This window comes from Sus scrofa, chromosome 17 (genome assembly GCF_054392235.1).
Source record: "Sus scrofa isolate SSC_HxYL_T2T_F1_AM1 chromosome 17, Sscrofa_HxYL_maternal_Yorkshire_Landrace_v2.0, whole genome shotgun sequence".
Taxonomy (NCBI): domain Eukaryota; kingdom Metazoa; phylum Chordata; class Mammalia; order Artiodactyla; family Suidae; genus Sus; species Sus scrofa.
In genome coordinates this window covers 8174640-8197876 of record NC_139399.1, presented here as the reverse complement: position 1 = coordinate 8197876, position 23237 = coordinate 8174640, and the positions used below count along the sequence as shown (strand labels likewise).

Here is a 23237-nt window from a genome sequence, read left to right as displayed (position 1 = left end):
GCAATGATAGGGAAATATAATTCACAAAGTATTTTAAAATTAAAATCCTAAACAATTCGAAGATAATCCTTGTATTTCAAGAAAAACAATCTTGTAATTTTGTTTGCTGTTTTGAACTGGCTCAGGGGATACACTTAGAAAAATGAAAGGGAAAATTACTTTGAAGATACTAATAAAAACAAGTTCATAGAACATCAGTGCTAGAGAGAAATGTTCAGAGAGCATCTGGTAAAAAGGAGGAACTGAGGTCTTTTCAGATCTCATCATCTCCTGAAATGTTTTCAGTGTACCGATGCCCTTGATTTAGCCCATATTCACTTCTAATGGCGTTTATTTTTAAGGATAGTAATGGAACGCCCGAATATGACGCAATTATCCATTTTCTAAATGCAGACATTGAGATGCTAGAGAGGGGAGCGTCTATCCTAATGAGGAAATCAAGAATATTACCAAGCCTAGTCATCCCATTATCTTAAATGTGCAAGAAGTAAATCAGAACATTTTTGATACTGCAGCAGGCTCCTGTACACAACTATCATGCCCCTTTACAAAATCTCATTAAATGATAACCTTTTGGAGTGCTGAAGAGATGCAAGTACAAGTGTCTGCATGCTTCCATTCTCCTCTGTTTTGTACTCCGCACCACACTGTAACTAAGGAAGAAAACTGATAATTGCCTCAATTCAACATGGTGTTTTGGCCCATGGTGGGCAAGTATTTGCTGGAAATAATTAATCTGAATGTTCCCTCTGAAGTTTGCAGAAAGAACTACATTTTTTTAGATTAAGACGGTTTTGTTTTTGGTTTTTTTTTTTTTTTTTTTTTTTTGCTAAGGCCTAATCTAAAAGAGAATTCTTTTTTCCCATGTGAAAAAGAAGAACATAGCCCATTTATTTCTCATTTTATATACAATTTTTGAGGCCACATATGAGGGACAGTGTTTTATTCTTCTGGCACGGTGCTTACCACTTAGTAGGAGCCCTAAATTTTTATTGATTCAGTAAATGAATGGGAATATTAAATCTGACCAGAGAGTATGAGAATAGATGAGAGTTAAAAGGAAAAGGAATCTTAATTATTGAAAAATTAATTTGTTATATATACAGAAATAAACTTTTCAATACTATTAGGATAGTTGTCTTTGATGCCAGGTAAAAACGTAACCTTTCTCAAAAAATAATCTAGCTCTGGTCTTTATCCTGCTTCCTAAACTAATTCAAGCAAAGATCTCAAACCACGGAACACCTTCCATGCACCATATAATGGCCATAAGTTACTAGCCCATTTAAGGTAAAGGCATTGCTTTAATTACACAGGTCACAGCATTTCCTGAAGGCACTTTGCATTTTTGCTGGCTTTGAATAATCAATGTTCCTTACATTTAGGCTATAGTTGCTGCTGCCTTCATTCCTGATACTTACCCTGAAGACTTAATTTCCATCAGGAGCCAATATCACGCACCTCAGCAGATAGATGAGTTTCACTAGGGAGTGGGGTGATGTGCTGAATAAGTTTTGTCAACAAAAAAATTGCACCATTGAATTAGGGAAGCAGTCCAGAGAATTCCTGTATGGGCAACTGGAACCCGATTACCTCTGCATGTTTATTACCTATGCAAAGTTTTATTACTCATAAATTATAAATTGCTCATCTAATAGCCAGTCATGTAGCCAACAAACCGTTGATGATTTTAGCTAAGGGGAAAACCTAGAAGGGGAAAACCTAGAAAGGAAAAATATTTCCTTTTAGAGATAGTCATATTGTTCTACTTCCTTTTCTTCTATAAATTCTTTGGGCTTCTTTTTTTCCTTTTTATTTATTTCTTCTTAATTTTAATTTTACTTTAAAACTTATCTTTCATTGTATTATCGAAATATTCCCTACTTACTGAATGGCAAAAAAAAAAAAAAAAAGTTAGTACAAAATTCAAAAGATACAAATGGGAAAAATAACATTTCTAGATATAATTATTGATTTGCATGGGGGGCTACTTAAAGAATGTCATATGTACCATAATTTGTAGTAGCAAAATGTAGCAAATAACATATCTTTGATACAGGGCCATTAGCATAGGAAACTATGAAGCTTTTAATACTGGGCAGCTCTATAAGAACAAACATGGAATGATTTCCATAATATAGTTTTAAAAAAAAACCCCAAAGCTCCATGTATAGCAGTTTGTATAACATACTAATTTGTGTGACTGAAAAAGGGAAATCCATGATGGGGATAAAGTGAGAAAAAAATGTATATATTTATGTATGACTGGGTCTCTTTGCTGTACAGTAAAAAATTGACAGAACACTATAGACCAAGAATAATGGAAAAAATAAAAATCATTTTAAAAAAAGAAAAAGGAAAATCCGCCCATGCACATATCCATATGCACAGATCTGCTTATATTTATGTGAAATACCTCAAGGAGATTATACAATAAGCTAAGAGCATGGCTGGCTCTGATGTGGGTTACTTAGTGCCAGGGAACTGGGATGGGAAGATATTTTTTACTGTACATTTTTTTGTACCTATGTTACTAGGTCATTTAAGTGGATATCCTATCAAAAAATTTAAGCAATTTATAATTTTCAAACTGTTCATATGGTTTCATCATTTTTGGTTCATCTTTTTCATACTGACTTTGAAGAAGAATCTGTAGATTAAGAAAATTGTCTATTTTTCTTTCGCTTATACTTGCAGATGTTTTTACCTAGTTTGTTTTCAAGTTTTTACTTCATTTATATATTTATCTAGATTTCCACCTTGTAGAACCTTTTAAATTTTATGTAGTCAAAATATCAGTGCAATCAATCTTCATTACTCAGACTTGGTACCTACATATTCACCTACTTGAAATTCATTTGTAATGCCCAAGTCTGTACTGGCAGTGCATGGGTGTGTTTTTAAACAGAAACACACATGCAACAAGATGGGTGTTGATCAGCTGACAAAAATATTGTGATCACAGGCTCATAGGAATCTAATCCTATATTTCTCCTAGGGGTAATACTTCAATATTCACTAATTCAGGGTTCACTGCAACTTCATAGAACATAAGTACTGTGAATAATAACAATCAACTGTATTTTCTTTTATGATTTCTGACTTTTTATGTCATCAGAGGGAGACCTTTCGCTTTTGAAAAGTTTTTAAAATTCTAGTCCTCTAACCCTTTAATGATTTCATTTTCTTATTCTTAAATCTTTGCTCCATTTAGAATTTTTTGTGTAAGGTATGAGAAAGTAGCATGTATATACTGCTGTCCCTAAACCTAATTAATTTTAAGACTCTGGGATCTTGCTTCTCTAATATGAGTGGTAAGACTTCAAAACTCACTGCATCTTCTGAAACCATAAATATTCTTTTTTAAAATTGACATCATAGAGATATTTTTAAAGACTCTTCAGTTCAACAGGACATGCACCCCTTCCCCAAATTCTACACCGCTCACACCATCTTTAAGGAGCCAAAAGCCCCGGGCACATCTGTTTCTCTTACCAAAATTTAGAGAGAATGTTAAATTAGAACTTGTAACTACAAACTTATGATTCTTACAGGCTCCATCTGCACACAGTTACTAGAACACAGTTCCAGGTGGGCATGCTTCATGCAGGAATCCTACCATGTCTTAATCTTAGATCTAATGGGCTGTGGTTTACCATTTCCAGATTCCAAAAGATACTGGGCCAAAGTCCTCCAAGCAAATAGGTGATTATGAAGATATGATCTAATTAAAGATATGCTCTAATAATAAAACACCCACAGAATAGTTGTGGGAAAGGACCGTGAAATTCACAGGAAGTTGTAGGACATCTTCTATTAATCCCACAATTCTGGCTCTTCTGTAAAAGGCAGAAGAGCCTTCTGTAAAAGCCACTCAGTGTGAGCCACCAAACCACTGTATTCACTAGTGTGAATGTCTCTAAATTTTTTCCTTTTTTGGTCTTTTTAGGGCCTCACTCATGGCTTATGGAGGTTCCCAAGCTAGGGGGTGAATCAGAGCTGCAGCTGCTGGCCTACACCCCAGCCATGGCAACACGGGATCTGAGCCATGTCTGCCCCTACACCACAGCTCACAGCAACGCCGGATCCTTGACCCACAGAGCAAGGCCAGGGGTTGAACCCCCAATACTAGTCGGGTTTGTTACCACTGCGCCACCACAGGAACTCCCTAATGTCTCCAAATTTAAAACGGTCAGTTTCACAGGCGGTCATTTCAGCCCTGACTTAACCAAGGTCAGGTTGGTTTTGTGGGAAGATGTGCACAAAGGCTCTGAGAAGACCACCCCTGTCTAAATATAGATTTGAGGAGCTCTTCTACATTCTGGCTTGACCATATGAATTTCTGCTATAAAGTGAATATTTCCAAGTGCTGCTATGCCAAGGACACGATTTCTGACTCCTGGTTAGAACAGAAATGAAAAACGAATCTGAAAAGGAAAGGCATGATAGGAGATATTTCAACCATATGTCACTGCCCCAGGTTACCTATGTCAGCAATGAGGCTGCCTGGCTTCTGCTCCTGGAGGAACTGGCGGACACGAGGCCAGGCTTTGCTCTGCAGGTCACTGAAGTAAGGCGCGGTGCTCTTATACACATCATGCACATGCTGCTTCTCCAGCTGGGCCGCTGCATAATCCATCCTGGGGAAACGGGGCCACCCCAAGCAATGCAAGTCAGAGTTTGCACTCAGACGGCTGATGGAGGATGCAGATTTCCTAAAACTGGGAACTTACAACTGCAGAGGTTGTGCTGTTTTGTTTGATCCTTTCTTATAAGCTGCAAAGAATGCAGCTTATAAGAACCTGGAACCTCACCCACCAAAGTTGTCAAAACACTGGCAAATGCATCGTTCTTCCTTGCTCATCCTCAGAAAACAATCAATTGTTTGAGAATGAGATAATTATAGTACGTTACTATGCAAGATCAATTCTTAATTTTCGAAGCATATACAAAGGTCTTACCTATGCATAGATTTTAAAATTTTATAACACACGGCTCACCACTCCAATCCAATCACAAAGCCTTATTGATTCTGCCTTTTTAATGTCTTTGACTTCCAGCCACTTCTCTACATCCTACTGATTCTGTTTTAGAAAAGGTCCTCATTTCTTGTTTGAATTGCTTCAATAGCCAGTAAACATTTTTTCCCCCTTCAATTCTTTTTCTTCAATTATGCCACAACTATTTTCCTAAAACATAAATCTTACTGTGTTGCTTCCTGTCTTAGGTTTCTTCAAAGGCATGTTATAGCTTGTCTGATCAAGTTCAGGCATCTCAGGTGGGCATACAAGGCTCTTTCTGATCTGACCTCCACTTATCCCTTGAAGGCATTTCTCACCATCCTTCCCCAGCATCAGATAAGCCTGTACTACTCAGTGATCTGCAGTTTCTCAAATGTGACACATCCTCTCTTGTCCAGGGGCCTGAACAGATGCTGTGCTTCACCTGGCTAACTTCTTTTTATTCTTGGCATGAGCATCACCTCTTCCAGGAAGACTTCTCTGATCTTTCTAGCAAGATAAGGGCAATCAGAAAAGAGTAGGGGACAGGACGAGACCAGGTCTTAGATTCCACTGCTGTTTGCGGTTTGATCTTTTAGTTATTCTCTTGTGGCATGTGAGTGAGGAGTATCCCCTCCTCAGGCTCAGACCAGTGGCTTTTTATCAATCAATATGAAAGTATTTCAATCAGTTCAGAACCCACTTGGCCCTATGGGTGTGTATCGGCTCATTCAGTCCTGGCCCTTATACTCCTGTTGCATTCCAGGCATGCTCTACAGATTGCAAAAGGCTATAATAGTCTCTTAGATATTTTTCTCCAGCACGGGCTGGAAGATCCTAGGTAACAACGATTCTATTTAATGCTGCGTCTCCAGTAGTTAGCACACAGCAGACTTTCAATAAATGAACAAACAAGCACAATTAGAATGGACTCTAACTCAGCGTACAGAGTACCCTCTGTGCACTGGCTTTGGTAGAAGAGAGTAATCCAGGGAGAGTGGGAAGAGAAGGGGCCCTACATACAAGCTTGCAGATGGGAATGTGCTAAGAGAAAGTGTGGTGTGCTACTCCCACTCTGCGAAGTAGGAAGCACCTGGGTAAAATGGTATCTGATTAGTTACTGCCAAGTGCCTACCCCTCTCCTTGTATTTGAGAAATATCTTGATGAGAGATACTTTGAGACCATGTAATCCTGTTTCTCATAATCTCACCGCTTTTAGCATTCAATCCATTGATGACTTTTTTAAAAGTTGAAGTATTGTTGGTTTACAATATTATATTAGTTTCAGATGTACAACATAGTGATTCAATATTTTTACAGAATATACCCCATTTAAAGTTATTACAAAATAATGACTCTATTTCCCTTTGTATAAAATAGATAAGCAACAACAGATAACCTTGCTGCTTACCTATTTTATATGTAGTGTTTATAACGCTTAATTCCATAACCTATCATGCCCCTCTCCCATCCCCTCCCCTCCACTGATAACCACTAGGTTATTTTCCATATCTGTGAGTTTGTTTCTACTTTGTTGTATGTATTTGTTTATTTTTTATTTTTATTTTTGTGTCTTTTTAGGGCTGCACCCACTGCTTACGGAAGTTCACAGGCTAAGGGTCCAAGCGGAGCTGTAGCTGCTGGCCTACGCCACAGCCACAGCAATGCCGGATCTGAGCTGCGTCTGTGACCTACACCACAGCTCAGGGCAAGGCCAGATCCTTAACCCACTGAGTGAGGCTAGGGATCGAACCTGAGTCCTCATGGATTTTAGTTGGATTTGTTACTGCTGAGCCACAATGGGAACTCCCTGTTGTATTTATTAGAATCCACATGTAAGTGAAATCATATGTCTTTGTCTGTCTGACTTATTTCACTAAACATGATACTTCCTAGGTCTAGCCACATTGTTGGAACTGGCAAGATTTCATTCTTTTTTATGTCTGAGTGATACTATCACCAAATGATGATATTCTAATTCCATCATTTCTTCCACTGTGAGGAAGAACTTTTCAGGATTTAGTCCTAAAAAAATTAGCAGTAGGTTATCCTTAATTACTAGGGACCTGCCCACAGTCCCTGCAAAAAATCTGGCATACTCCTAACAGAGTACAAATCTCATTTGTAATGTCTGACAAACTTCCACCCAAATTGAAACAGCTTATATTGCACCCTCAATGAGAATTTAAAAAGTAAACATATGGCTGGCTATAGCAGCCTACACATGAGAAAAACCCAAACACTGAGTGCTTTTCTCTTTAATCAAAACCTCAGTAGACTTAAGTCTGTTTAAGATATCTCCCTTCAAGGAATCAATTAGACAATACAATCCCGAGAACCTTAGAACAAATAAATTTTACTTTATTGCACTTGCCAGTGTAACGTGGCAATCAGCATAAACTCAATTCCTTTCGAGCTAGCTCCAGCTGCAAGTTCAGAATTTGTAGTATCAGAACTGCACCCCATGAGGACTTTCTTCACCCAAGTTGCCTGCGTTCCACCATAAACAAGTAACTTCAAAGAGCTATTTTAAGGCGTTGTGAACCATATAAATCAATTTTGTTGTATTGACACTTAGGATTATATTCTGCAGAATGTATAGCTGACCACAAAAGCAATCTATAGAGTTGGGGTCATCTAGTATGACATTTTTGACACTCAGTGGGTTTAAATTTGCTGCGGTATACATATATGTAAATTCATTGTGAATGCAGTGACATAAGTAAGCCATGAAAGTAACAGCGTAGAGTTCAGGCTGAAGCTGGGTGGCAGTCTTTGGTTTGGCCAGGCTTTCTAATCTCTGCGCTGGCACATTCCAGGCTTTGGAGCTGATGCCTTGTTGTGAGTCATGAAAGAAGGTAAAGCAACTTGAAAGGAAAAGAGAAGTCATAGAAAGTAAGGCACTGACAATCTGAAGAACTATTTTGGATTTTAAGTGCAATGGCAAGGGGTTCCTTGGACAGTAGGAGAGGAGAGCTGACCCCTACAAAGTAAGGAAAGGAGGGAGGGAGGAAGAAAGGACATTAATCTGTGGACCTGAAAGTATGAAGGCATCCAGGTCAATGTGTGACACACACATATACACATATATATAAATATATATAAATTATATATAATTTTTTAACAGTAAGACATCAGTTTGAAAAAGAAGAGGATCTGTCAAAAGTAGTAGTGAAAAATGATTTTGGAGATCTAAGATTCTAGGGAATATTTCATCTGTCCCCAAGCCTGAGCCCATGCCTTTATGACTGTATTTTTTTTTTTACAATCCTAGACATTTGCGAGATTAAATATTTTTGAAAACTTCTGGGGAGTTCCCATTGTGGCTCAGTGGTAATGAACCTGACTAGTGTTCATGAGGATGCAGGTTTGATCCCTGGCCTCGATCAGTGGGTTAAAGCGTTGCTGTGAGCTGTGTTGTAGGTTGTAGACACAGCTTGGATCTGACGTTGCTGTGGCTGTGGTGTAGGACAGCAGCTGTAGCTCCGATTAGACCCCCTGCCAAAAAGAGAAAAAAAAAAAAAAAAACCCCAACAACTTCTGCTTATGGGCTTTTCCTTTAAGGAACCACACCTCTCTTTATACTCCAGGTGATGCTGGAGCCTGCTGGTCACATAATTTGGAACAACCATTTTCTCTCCCTCAGGAAACTGGCAAAAGGTAGTTGCAGCCAGATCACTAAAGGAAGTACCCTCAAGTTTCACCTTTCCTGAGGTTTGGTTTGCAGCTCTTTCTTCTATTCTATCAGCTATTTAATACCCTCCCAACAAGTCCCCCTTTTGTGCTTGAGGACGTTTGTTTTGATATTTGCAAGCAAAAGACTTCAGTCTTCATAGGCATGAATGTGGCTTCACGATCATGGCATGTAGCTCAGGGGGTGCCACAGTGGAGGAGATGTGCTGTGGCCACCAGAGTTCCCAACAGGACTTGCTACACAGAGATGAAAGGGCTCTTGTTGGAGCCCCATGGCAACAGAACGTACAGGGGTGCAATATCCTGCTGGAACCAGCACTAGCCCAAGACACAATCAGAGTTATAATAGTGCTGCCATCTTCACCACCTCTCCATCTTTTTTTTTTTTTTTTTCCCCATAGCCTAGTATCTGAGCTGTTAGTGTAACTTTCTAACTGGTCTCTCTGTCCTCCTTACCTTTCTCCCATTCCTGATGACACCTGCCACCTCTAATATGATGCTGGAAGGTTGCAATATTCCTTTTCAATTATTGGTCAGTTTCTGGAAGGCGACTGCAGAGACCACACGGCACATGTGCTCTTTCAGGTTCAATGGCTGTAACTTGTAATTTTCCCTCCACGAATTCAAGAAAAGCAGTTTAGAATCTCTGTTTCACGCCAATGCTGGAAAATTTTCCTGTAATGTCAATTTGATAATCTTCCCTCCCTGCTGAAAACCCTTCAGGGGGCCTCCATGGGATAAAGCTTGCACTCCTTAATTTAGTGTTCAAAAGCCTCATGACCTGGTGACAGTCTAGCTTTCTAGCCATGTCCAGTAAGTGCCACAACTCAAATTCTCAGCTCCACCCAAAGAACTCTACTCACCTTTCCCTGAATGGGCCTTGTCTTTGCTGAAGCTAGCAGGCTATTTCTTTCCCACCTGAAATGTTCCCCTTCCAAAAATCTTACTGGCCTTCCAAGTCCAACTCAGCTTCTTCCCCCTCCCATAATGATTTTATGGGCAGCTATACTTATTATTGCTGTCATTCTTATAGAATTTCTCTTGATACTGTCTTGAACTCTCAACTCTATATGTTCCCAACTAGATTAGAAGCTCCTGGAGGGCAGGAACTGAAACTTAACCTTTCTTTTATATATTGTGTAGTGCTTTCACTCAATAATTCACTGTAAAACCAATAAATCAGTGAACTGTTTCCTTAGCTCCCTCTTCAAGACAATACTTTACTCCAGATAAACCAGTCCTCAAATATTGGTCCTGAATCCTTAATACCCTGGTAGGGGTTCAGAGGCACTCAGAAGAAGCAAGGCCATGACTGAGCTTTCCTAGTTGTGTTTTGTGTTTCATAATTTCCTTGTCTTGCAGAAAGAAGCCTATTTTAGAGATTTATAACCAGGACATGCAGTAGTCACATTTTTTTTACTAAACAAATATAAACACTGTAAATTGTTCTCCTATTTAAAATACCACAGAAGACACAGTAATAAAAAAGATCATAAGACTGCTTGACGTTTCAAAGATATATTCAAACTATATTTCCAAAGTGAAAATATAAATTGGTCAGGACAGTTCCAAGACTTGACTTATAAAAAGACTTAATTATAAAGTGCATAGGTTTTTTTAAAAAAACTTTTTAATACACAATACTTCAAATTTAACATATACATATTAGTTTCAAGTACAAATTATACTTCAAACTTTCACATGATAAAAACTATCATTTCACAACATGCTTAAGTCTTATAAACATATTTCACTCTCTCATAAAACACTATAAACACATTCTTATAATTTTAACTCTCCCTGGATAACTATTTTCAGATATTTTTCTTTGACCTACTACAAAAATAAACTCCAGCTTACTTTATATCATATTGTCATAAAGTTTAAATTATAGGAATTGGGACTAATTAGGTTTACTGAATATTTCACCTCATATTATTTGAATTGGTCTAATAGCTGAAAGCTACTAACCTGAGTCATCTTGTGATTACAGAAAATTACTTCTTGTCTTTGTGAATCATGGCAGTTTCCACCCTCAGAGAGCGATAGTTGTTGCTAATAATTTCCTCACTGTGTAATGTCAGTGAAAAGTTGTAGGAGTGAATCAAATACTGAGGTCCTTCACACAATGAACCACTTTGCATGAATCTTGGAAGGGAATACAGGCCCTGTTTGGAAAAAAAAATACTAAAGTTCATTTTACATAATGAAAATTTTGAATCAGCTGCAGCTCAGTTTACCTCTGGACAAATGCATAAATTACCTAGAGAAAAAGGGATTAAAATGAACCATTAATATGTGGAACGAGGCAGAACTATAAGAGCAATTTCTGAATCAATTCCTCAGCTTTCTGTAAAACACACAGTACTTTCTCCCAAAATTAAATGAGGTGATTTCGTCTTGTTCCTAGAAAAATTACAAGCATTGAGAGTCAACTTTGGATCCAGTGGCTTAATTAAATGTAACTATTTAAGGCAATAGTATTATGTGTTATTAAATCATTCCAGTAAAATTTTAACTGTTCAGTATTTGCTCATATTATCAGCTACTTCCATGTCACTTTGACAAGTACTCCTAGTTATTCTTCATCGTTCACATTTTTTTCTAATACAGCGGGTCAGTCATGAAATCCATCAAAATACCCTGAGTTACTTAAAAAAAAAAAAAAAAAAAAAGAATGTATGCCAAAGAGCACTTTGTAAAGGAGAGGTCTTGGTGTGGAAAATGAGGTCTGGAGAGATGCATGCTATTGTAGGAAGAGCCCATCCTGTAATACCTGGGGACTGATTCCTCATCTGTAAATGAGGTAAATGGACTTCAATCTTGATCACAGTTCTTAACCATTTTTCTCGGTCTTCATATTCTTTGTGTGTTCACCCCAGTGCCACAAACTAGTTCCCTTTCTTGCACACAGTGATTCTCAGGATGGCGGGGTGGGATGTATGTGGCTTTCCACCCACCCCAGTATTAATCCCTATATAGGAAGCACTGATCTGGGTGTGCTTTGGAAAGCTTCCCTCTGGTCTTCAGAATGTGCATATACATTTTAACCCATCATCTCTCACCCTGATGCAGGCATAAGATCTGCACCTCTGAGAGCCACAAAGATTGGCTTTTTAGGAAGAACATTTAAGGAGAGTCTTGAAAGAGCTACTCATCAAAAGATCTCATCTTTCCCGCTGCAATTTTAAAGGCTGCCTTAATCATAAAGGAGATGATGTTATTGTCTGAGCCCCTTCAAGTGCTCCCCTGGGATTCACCCTTCCTGCCTTGACCTGCGGCTGCTCTGTCACCAGCCCACCTGGCTGTCTGAGCACCTTTCCTTCAGGCATTAGTGCCCAATGCCTTTGCCCCCTCTGATATGCCACTGAGGACAGAGTGTTCCGGGTCCTTGTCAGAAAGGTTAGCTAATGAAAAGCATTTCAGATAGTGCAGCAGGTGTGTGTGAGCTATTCATGTGAAAGCAAGGGTGGAGAATTTTCTCTATGCCCAAATAATACCCCCAAACACCCATACCTGTAATTGACTTCCCACAAGTTTACTAAACTATGATCCAGGTTTGCCTCTGTTAAAATCGTATGAATCATATTATCTTTTCCAATAAGTTGCTGTTTAGAGACAAAATAGGGTAGTATCTATCTTTAAAAAAAAGTTGAATTCAAATGAGTCCTTTTATTTTCTCAGACATACATCTCTGGAGCATTTAGTATTAAAAAATGCATTTCTTTTCCCATTCTCCCTGAATAAACGGGTAACCACCTTTGAGGGCAAAGATTTGTAATTCAAACCTTCCAAAATTTTGAGGTTAACTATGGGTGTGTGTTTTCCTGGGAAGATGGTCACTACCTTAAACTGTGGCTCAGGGCAAATGTCAGGTATTGGAAAAAAATAATTTCAATGTTAGGTTAAAAATACACATTCATTCATTCAACAAATATTACTTAAACCTCTGTTATATGTAAAGCACTAGGGACAGAGATTTTTAAGTCCCCTAATGCAGGAGTTCAAAATTTAATATGGGAAACATACAAAGAAGCAGAAAATTAAAATGTGATAGAAGCTTTGCTTTAGGTATGGAACATTCCAAGAGCTTCCGAGCTTCTGAATCCCTGGACTACTTACGCTTTGCCTTAAGTAAATAGAAATAGGGTGATCGACAGATAAATAGATAAAATTAACCCAGTATACACTACTACATCATAGTCCTTTGGGCCATCACAAGTATTTAAATCCACAAATGCCAAAAGCCCATATCAGGTGTGAGGAATGTTATAATCCAGGTTTTCACAGGTGTGCACATCACATTTTATACTATGGGCTGAATTGCTTGTGTATATCCCTTATGTTCTGTGATTGATGGCAACATTTTTCAGATAGCGAGAATGGATCTCATGGCTGCTACATCCGTGTTTGGTACTGCAATATACTCAGCGCTCAATAAATGTCTACTGTATAAATATGTGAAGGAGGGCACAGAAGAATAAAGAAGAGGGCCCTTTAGACGGCGCTATAGTTCACCGTTGGAGGGAATACATCCAAGGAGGGTTCAGGTTTTGTTTCTGTGCTACCTACAAGACAACAAAATAAGATAGATGTGAAGCTCAGGAGAGCAGGCTGGACTAGAGATCATTTAAAAATCATCACTTACAGAATGGGAGAAGATAGTTTCAAATGATGCAACTGACAAGGGCTTCATCTCTAGAATATATAAACAACTTATACAACCCAACAGCAAAAAAGCCAATCAAGCAATGGAAAAATGGGCAAAAGACCTGAATAGACATTTCTCCAAAGAAGATATACAGATGGCCAACAAACACATGAAAAAATGCTCAACATCGCTGATTATAAGAGAAATGCAAATCAAAACTACCATGAGCTATCACCTCCCACCAGTCAGAATGGCCATCATTAATAAATCGACAAATAACAAGTGCTGGAGGGGCTGTGGAGAAAAGGGAACCCTCCTGCACTGTTGGTGGGAATGGAAACTGGTACAGCCACTATGGAGAACAGTTTGGAGATACCTTAGAAATCTATACATAGAACTTCCATATGACCCCACAATCCCACTCTTGGGCATCTATCCGGACAAAACTCTACTTAAAAGAGACACGTGCACCCGCATGTTCATTGCAGCACTATTCACAATAGCCAGGACATGGAAACAACCCAAATGTCCATCGACAGATGATTGGATTCGGAAGAGGTGGTACATATACACAATGGAATACTACTCAGCCATAAAAAAGAATGACATAATGCCATTTGCAGCAACATGGATGGAACTAGAGAATCTCATCCTGAGTGAAATGAGCCAGAAAGACAAAGACAAATACCGTATGATATCACTTATAACTGGAATCTAATATCCAGCACAAATGAACATCTCCTCAGAAAAGAAAATCATGGACTTGGAGAAGAGACTTGTGGCTGCCTGATGGGAGGGGAAGGGAGTGGGAGGGATCAGGAGCTTGGGCTTATCAGACACAACTTAGAATAGATTTACAAGGAGATCCTGCTGAATAGCATTGAGAACTTTGTCTAGATACTCATGTTGCAACAGAAGAAAGGGTGGGGAAAAAATGTAATTGTAATGTATACATGTAAGGATAACCTGACCCCCTTGCTGTACAGTGGGAAAATTAAAAAAAATATTAAAAAAAATCATCATCCTCTGACTTGGCAGTGAATTAAATCAAGAGATTGTGCAGAGCAAGGAAAAAAATGAGGCTAGGAGACCATGGATCACCAGTAGTTGACGTCCATACGTGTCAGTATTAGAGGAGAGATTAGCTATGTGCTATTAGAATTCTACCATTCTTAAATTTAATCCAAGTCAATATTTATTGACTGAGCAACTACTGGGCAACTGGTAGCTATGAGAAGAACAGAAACTGGGTGGTGCTTACTCTCAAGAAGCTACAGGCTAACATAATGACACAGAATAGCAGTGAACAGACAATAGTAAGGAGCAAGCAATCTATTGACAGAAAAGCAAAGGTAGCAAGCAGTATCAGTTTTTATAATTTGGAGTGATCCTTTAATTCTGAGTATTACTCCCTCTAATGAGGCAAGTAAAACAGGGTGCTCTTGTAATTAATAGTGCCTACGCTACGCAGAACCTCTTAAAGATACACCAGAGAGATTACAGTAGAAATGGTAGGAACGGGGCAGCTGGCATTTCTGATTGAAATCCTTTGAGCAGAACAAACTCGGAGCTTTAAAACCACAAAATATGCAGCACTGGGAGACTCTGACCCTCTCTGTAATCCCAAGAGGGGCCCTCTCTGTTAGAGTAAATATATGTGGGAAGAAAGTGGATGAAATCAGAAGAGTTTGTTTGAGGGGAAAGATCAAATAGTCTCAAAGAATACCTGGTTTTCTTGAAAATGTTCAAAAACTATGTGTCTAAATTGACTTCATGTTGGAATAGAATATTATCTGTGGCATCTAAATAAAGGAAATGAAAGTGGTAACATCTGGGCGAGGAGCATGTGTCTGTGAGGGCTGAGGATGGAACCAGGAGGAGAATACAGGAAAGCAGGAAATAAGACAGCACAGTGTCAGTTATGAAATGTGTTATCAAAGGCTACTCCTCCACAGGCACCAACTAGGTCATATTCATTGTAACTCAATTACAATTCATTTTGATTTCGTAGATTAGAGAATGCCAGAAAAGAAAAAAAAAATCAAATATGAGATTTAGAAAAAATGAAAATATAACACCCAGCTTCCCCAGGCGTTTGCTCCTGGTGTCAGACAAGACCAGCTCTCTGTCCGTGTTAAAGTCGAGGTAAGAGGCTCCCCAGAACAGCAGTGGGAGAAGATGGTCCTGATCACCAAAGGCAAGAGCAGAAGAGAAGCAGAGCAGTACCCATCCTCTTTCGTCTTAGGAAAGAAGGTTCTGACAGGCTGGGTGGCAAGGAATGTCACGGTCATTTTACTGATCGTTCAAGGGGAAGCGTTTACATGGAGCTCATGGTGGTCAGCCATAAAACTGTAGATCTTGGGATGCTTCTTCTAAGAGTAGAATTAGGGAGAGAAATGTGAGGATGAGTCTAGATACTCATGTCGCAACAGAAGAAAGGGTGGGGGAAAAAACTGTAACTGCAATGTATACATCTAAGGATGACCTGACCCCCTTGCTGTACAGTGGGAAAATAAAAAAAAAAAAAAAAGAAAAAAAAGAAAAGAAATGTGAGGATGAAATTTGTATTAGTGTATTTCATAAGATGTGTTTATAATACAATTGACCTCATGGAATTATTACTGAAAAAAAAAAGTCTGATTGTGTTTGTGACTCAGGAAAGAGAGTCCATGTGCAAAGTGTAGTAGAATCCAGACCATCAAGTATCTTATCTACAGATTCCACCTCCATCTTACTCTTCTTATATGTCTGCCATCTCCTTTCCCACCGCCTCAGCCTGAGTTTAAGCCTTGCCCCAGTAATCCAAGAATTCCCACTCTTGTGGATTTCACAGACCTGAAAAATCTCAAAAGGACATTTGGAGAATGAGAGGGACCAGCTGATTCACTGCTTTAAGTATGCTCCCTTGTGTCTACCCTGTGTTATAGAGAAACCTATCAGTACTAGCATCTTGGTAGTCATTGTCTTGTGTTTTTGGGCTGCCTCTCATTCAGCTGTATTTTTTTTTTTTTTTTTTTTAGGGCTGCACCTGTGGCATATGGAGGTTCCTAGGCTAGGGGTCGAATCAGAGTTGCACTGCCAGCCTACACCCCAGCCACAGCAATGCAAGATCGAACTGAATCTGCAACCTACACCAAAGCTTGCAGCAATGCTGGATCCTTTAACCTACTGAGTGAGGCCAGGGATTGAACCTAAATCCTCATGGAAACCAGTCAGATTCCTGACCCATTGAGCCACAGCAGGAACTCCATATTCCTGTGTTCTGTGAGCTGCTCTAACAAACTAATCTAATCTGGGGGGAGGGGTCATGGGAACCCCTGATTTATAGCCAGCCTTAGAAAGGAATGAAATTCTGACACATGCGACAACATGGATGAACCCTGAAGACATTATGTCAAGTGGAATAAGCCAGACACAAAAGGACAAATGTCAGATTATCCACTTCTGTGAGCTTCTCAGAGTAGCCAAATTCATAGAGACAGAGTGGAGTGGTGGTTGCAGGAGGGGGGAGGTTGGGGGTCAGGGGAGGAGGGTTACTGCCTAATGGGTAGAGAGTTTTCAGCTTAGGAGGGGGAAAAGAATTCTTGAAGTTAGTTGCACAACAGTGTGAATGTCCTTAATGCCACTGAACTGTACACTTAAAAAATGGTTAGAATGGTCAATGTTAGCAGATTTCTGCCACTTCTCCTGCAAGTCCTGCTCGGGTGTTCTAACAATTAGTTTCAGCACATGAGAGTAGCTGCCCCCTAATGTCCTGGGGACTGACAGTGCCTGTTGTGAAGTTGTGGTTCCTGCACTCCCTTCTCCACCCTGCTTTATGTTGTGGGCGTGGGGGCTCTGCAGACAATATTTCTTCTTTGCCAAGTGGCTCCCTACACAGTGTTCACTATACCAAAGGGCGTCTGGGAGGCGAGAGGAAAGAGGAGGATCCAGCCCCTTTCTGATTGCTTCCTGTTCCTGCCAGTGTTACCTGGCAACAGCCCTGCACTCAGTGGCAGCACCATTTGTTTCCAGGAGCAATCAGTTCCCAGTTCTCTTCCACTCTTCCAGCACCAGCCCTTCTCATACCCTATGAGATACCTCCACCAGCCAAGCAGCGCCCCTGCCAAGACATCTATATCCAGGTCCCATTGTCTGAGCTCTGGAGGTAACAGCACTAGCTGCTAGCGTTCCCTTCCCAGAGTTTGCATCCTAATTTCATATGTCCTCTCTGAAGTCCCCCTGGTCTAGTTCCCAGCTCCAGGGGCCCTCCTCTAAGCTTCCAGGTTCTGAAAAGAGTGTTCTCTTCTCTTGGTTCCCCCTACACAGGGTGGCAATCTAGGAGCTCTTGCTATCCTACCCCACTCGTTCCCTCTCTGCATTCTCAGTTTTCTAGTATCTGATTCACCAACTCTTTATATTAAGTTCTCTCTGTTAACATAACTAGTAGGGCTTCTGCTTTCCTGACAGGATGTTGACTAATACTACTGTATTTCTGCACTTCTGTGCAAAACATGAAAACGAGAAAGTCTTCCATTTCAACAACCCTCTGTCATTGTATATTGCCTGTCTGCTTCAACTAGTGTGTAAACACCAGGAAGCCAGACGTTTTTGGTTCCCTGCCCTATACACCCAGCACTGTGAACACAGCCTGGTACAAAGCAAGCACCCAGTCATCTTTGTTGGATAAATGAATAGGAAATATTTCATTGGAACATAAGAAACCAAAATAATTCTAGTCATGAAAATGTACTTCTAATACATAAAAGTTATACTGGGAGTTCCCTTTACGGCTCAGCAGTTAAAGATCCTGACTAGGATCCATGAGGATGCGGGTTCGATCCCTGGCCTTGCTCAGTGGGTTAAGGACTGGGTTGCTGTGAGCTGCGGTGTAGGTTGTAGATGTGGCTCGGATCCCACATTGCTGTAGCTGTGCCATAGGCCAGCAGCTATAGCTCCAATTTGACCTCTGGCCTGGGAACTCCCATATGCCACGATGCAGCCCTAAAAAGCAAAAAAAAATAAGTTATAACCACATGCAGATATATTGAGGGAGAAAAGAAGTAGCTGAACTTTGCAAAACTCTTTGAAATTCATAGCAATACCCATTTTATGCCTTCTCCTCATTTTTTGTTTAATAATTTTTGTCAGGTTCTCTATATTTTCCTTGTACATGAGGGCATTTTTGTCATAAGTATTCAGTCAGTGTGATATTGTAGTTTATAATAAGAAATACATATTTGGTCTTCATCCACTGCTCCTGGCACAGAGCTCCTAAAACTCTTGTGATTTCCTATATGAAAGACATAGAGGCATCTTTTGTTATAATACTTAATTTTTCCCAGTTTCTGAAACAGCTCCAGATGACAAAAGTGAAATTGGTGTCTTTTGTTATTAATAAATAACAAGCCCCTTTCAGCCAAACCGGAGTTTATGTTAATGAGGTGACCTTTGGAAAGCCCCTGAGGATGGGGCTGGTTGCCAGGGGAACCAGTCTGGGTGATTAGAAAGTTGAACCTAAAGGCCCATCCCCCAGACCTCCAGAGAGTTCAAACACTGAAGGCCAAGGTGTTAAACAATCCTTCCTCCATTAGAAACTTCAAAGGATAGAGTTTGGAGAACTTCCCATGTTGGTGATCAAAAACATCCATGTGTCAGGAGGGCGTCACACCTCAAACTCCAAGGGGGCAGACACTTGGGGCCTTGAAAGGTCCAGACCTTGCCCTATGCATCTCTTCCATCTGGCTGTTCCTGAGGTACATATTTTCAAAATGAGCCAGTAACCTAATAAATAAAATATTTTCCTGAGTTCTGTGAGTTGCTCTAATCAAATTAACCTAATTTGAGAAGGGGGTCATGGGAACCTCCAATTTACAGCCATTGGGTCAGAAGCACAGGTGACAACCTGGATTTATCAAGGCATCTGAAGTATGCGTGTGTGTTGGGGTGTGTGTGTGTGTGTGTGTGTGTGTAAGGGGGAGGGCAGCAATCTTGTGGGACTGAGCCCTTCATGTGTGGGATCCAAGCCTGTCTCCAGGTAGATGATGTCAGAATTGAGTTGAACTGTAGGACACGTGGCTGGTGTTTCAGAACTGTCTGTTCTGTGGGAAACCTCCACACCTGGGCATTAGAAGTTAAACAGTGACACAGGAGAGCAGAGTGAGAACAGAGATGACACACACAAGTGTGTTCTTCCTTTACATTCACTCAGTCAAAAAAACACACACTTTGAAAAAGGAAACACCAATAGAGCTTCACAAATAAAACTTCAAAAGGAGGACTTGGGGCATTTTGATGTGATGAAAAAATACTGTATGGGGAGACCGCATGGGCCCAGGTCATCACCAGCTATGTGACCTTGGGCAAGTCACTTAGCTTCTTCTGGTATCCTGACTTCATCTTAGATATGAAGAAGTACAGATAAATTTGAAAGTGCCCTTCTTCTTTTAAGGCTCTGATTCTTCAGATAGACGTGTGTTTTAACATCCCAAGAGCACAATAGAACTTTCATGCCTGACAATTTATACCGGCCTACGCCACAGCCATAGCAATGCAAGATCTGAGCCTAGTCTGTGACCTACACCACAGCTTACAGCAACAAGAATGCCGGATACTTAACCCACTGAGCAAGGCCAGGGATCGAACCTGAGTCCTCATGGATTATAGTCAGATTCATTAACCGCTGAGCCATGATGAGAACTCCTCGAATTTCTTCTTATCACCATCCCCAAACTTATCAGTTCACCCAGAACGAGGCTGGGAAAGTGTGAAGTGACTGACAGTCAAATAAAAAGCTTTGGTACCAAATTCTGTTTCTAGGTCCAAATAAAATTATAATTTTCTGTAGCTAATACTTTTTAAACTTGGCTGGATATTTTTAAGACCCTCGTCTTAAAAATATCCAGCAGCATTAATATTGACAGCTGTATAAAACATCTAACACATTGGAATACACTGCAGAGCTCAAAAAAGACCAGGTCAGGGCAGCCAGCACTTCTCTTGCCCTGACATCTAAACATGTAAGATGTTTAAAAGATGTCAGCCCAAGATCTGAACAGTGGGGCCCAGGTTCCCAGGAAGGAGCTATGAGAATGAACTGGAATAAGGGTACAATACGAAATGGAGTCCAGCTGCTGTAACCATCTCTCTTTACTCTTCTGTGTGATGCAAAATATAGTACAATATACAAGTCGGTCTAATGCTACTTTAGAAATAGTGAAAGCACAAGAAAAACAGGCTTATGTAAAAGACATCATGGAATCAAAAGCTGAAGGACAGTGAAAGAACAGACTAGTCTGTTTAATGCTAGCAGATGTCTATAGAAGTGAACAGAGTACACTTGTTTGTTGTTGTTGTCATACGATTTTGTTCACAGAAGTAAAACATAATGTGTGTCTGCAAAATATATATAGGAAAGGAAATAAAGTTTTTTCTTACCTAGAAGAAAACCAAGTAGTATTAGAGTTATCACCAGGAAAGGGTTAAAAAGGGATACTCATTATCAGTGAGAGAGCCTGGCATCTCAAATAATTCATATTCTCTCTCTCTCTCTCTCTGTATATATATATGTTCATATTTATATATGTGTGTATATATACGTTTATATATAAATAATAACACAAGACAGGAAGATGGACTACAAGGCTATTTGAGCACAGACGTAGGCAGCTCTGTCTCAGAGGCCAGGTAGAAGCCTGGGTGTAACCAAGAAGGAGAGGGACCCTGGTTGTCAGATGTGTGTGAGCAGGAGATGACTCTGTGGTGACTTCTGAAGGACCACGATCCTTGCTTCCCTCTGTAACACTGCTCAGGCCAGGCCAGGGTAGTTAGCAGACAGCATGTTGTTTGTTCATCATGCCTCAGCTCACCGACAAGCTTAAACTGGGAAAAAATCTACTGGGAGAGGAGGAGGTACACTGCTGGTGCCTCCTGTGAGCATCTCAGCATCAAACCTACTGGGCTGCCTGGCATCCTCTCCTGAGGATTGGTCCCTCCCAGGCATCATGGATTCAGCTCACACCTCAGAATATCACTAGGATTCCTCTTACCCTGATTGCATTCTGTAAACATTCAGACCTCGGATTCAGCTCACACCTCAGAATATCACTAGGACTCCTCTTACCCTGATTGCATTCTGTAAACATTCAGACCTCGGATTCAGCTCACACCTCAGAATATCACTAGGATTCCTCTTACCCTGATTGCATTCTGTAAACATTCAGACCTCGGATTCAGCTCACACCTCAGAATATCACTAGGATTCCTCTTACCCTGATTGCATTCTGTAAACATTCAGACCTCGGATTCAGCTCACACCTCAGAATATCACTAGGACTCCTCTTACCCTGATTGCATTCTGTAAACATTCAGACCTCGGATTCAGCTCACACCTCAGAATATCACTAGGATTCCTCTTACCCTGATTGCATTCTGTAAACATTCAGACCTCGGATTCAGCTCACACCTCAGAATATCACTAGGATTCCTCTTACCCTGATTGCATTCTGTAAACATTCAGACCTCGGATTCAGCTCACACCTCAGAATATCACTAGGACTCCTCTTACCCTGATTGCATTCTGTAAACATTCAGACCTCGGATTCAGCTCACACCTCAGAATATCACTAGGACTCCTCTTACCCTGATTGCATTCTGTAAACATTCAGACCTCGGATTCAGCTCACACCTCAGAATATCACTAGGATTCCTCTTACCCTGATTGCATTCTGTAAACATTCAGACCTCGGATTCAGCTCACACCTCAGAATATCACTAGGATTCCTCTTACCCTGATTGCATTCTGTAAACATTCAGACCTCGGATTCAGCTCACACCTCAGAATATCACTAGGATTCCTCTTACCCTGATTGCATTCTGTAAACATTCAGACCTCGGATTCAGCTCACACCTCAGAATATCACTAGGATTCCTCTTACCCTGATTGCATTCTGTAAACATTCAGACCTCGGATTCAGCTCACACCTCAGAATATCACTAGGACTCCTCTTACCCTGATTGCATTCTGTAAACATTCAGACCTCGGATTCAGCTCACACCTCAGAATATCACTAGGATTCCTCTTACCCTGATTGCATTCTGTAAACATTCAGACCTCGGATTCAGCTCACACCTCAGAATATCACTAGGATTCCTCTTACCCTGATTGCATTCTGTAAACATTCAGACCTCGGATTCAGCTCACACCTCAGAATATCACTAGGATTCCTCTTACCCTGATTGCATTCTGTAAACATTCAGACCTCGGATTCAGCTCACACCTCAGAATATCACTAGGACTCCTCTTACCCTGATTGCATTCTGTAAACATTCAGACCTCGGATTCAGCTCACACCTCAGAATATCACTAGGATTCCTCTTACCCTGATTGCATTCTGTAAACATTCAGACCTCGGATTCAGCTCACACCTCAGAATATCACTAGGATTCCTCTTACCCTGATTGCATTCTGTAAACATTCAGACCTCGGATTCAGCTCACACCTCAGAATATCACTAGGACTCCTCTTACCCTGATTGCATTCTGTAAACATTCAGACCTCGGATTCAGCTCACACCTCAGAATATCACTAGGACTCCTCTTACCCTGATTGCATTCTGTAAACATTCAGACCTCGGATTCAGCTCACACCTCAGAATATCACTAGGATTCCTCTTACCCTGATTGCATTCTGTAAACATTCAGACCTCGGATTCAGCTCACACCTCAGAATATCACTAGGATTCCTCTTACCCTGATTGCATTCTGTAAACATTCAGACCTCGGATTCAGCTCACACCTCAGAATATCACTAGGATTCCTCTTACCCTGATTGCATTCTGTAAACATTCAGACCTCGGATTCAGCTCACACCTCAGAATATCACTAGGATTCCTCTTACCCTGATTGCATTCTG

General features: G+C 40.4%; 1 protein-coding gene across 50 annotated transcripts in view; it reads right to left on the bottom strand.

Annotated features, from left to right (window-relative positions):
- Positions 1-23237, bottom strand: part of TRMT9B (tRNA methyltransferase 9B (putative)) — a 65315-nt gene that overhangs the window by 12341 nt on the left and 29737 nt on the right. For 12 of the 50 annotated variants that reach the window (XM_085002934.1, XM_085002944.1, XM_021077483.2 and 9 more), the window contains 2 exons: positions 10666-10862; positions 4486-4640 (listed from right to left, as the gene is read on the bottom strand). In XM_085002934.1, coding sequence (XP_084859060.1) covers positions 4486-4639 — 154 coding nt within the window. In that variant the 5' untranslated portion in view covers position 4640; positions 10666-10862. Of the gene's footprint in view, positions 1-4485; positions 4641-9150; positions 9370-10665; positions 10863-23237 lie in introns of all 50 variants that reach the window. The other 38 variants (XM_085002937.1, XM_085002948.1, XM_085002939.1 and 35 more) reach the window with 5 other exon arrangements.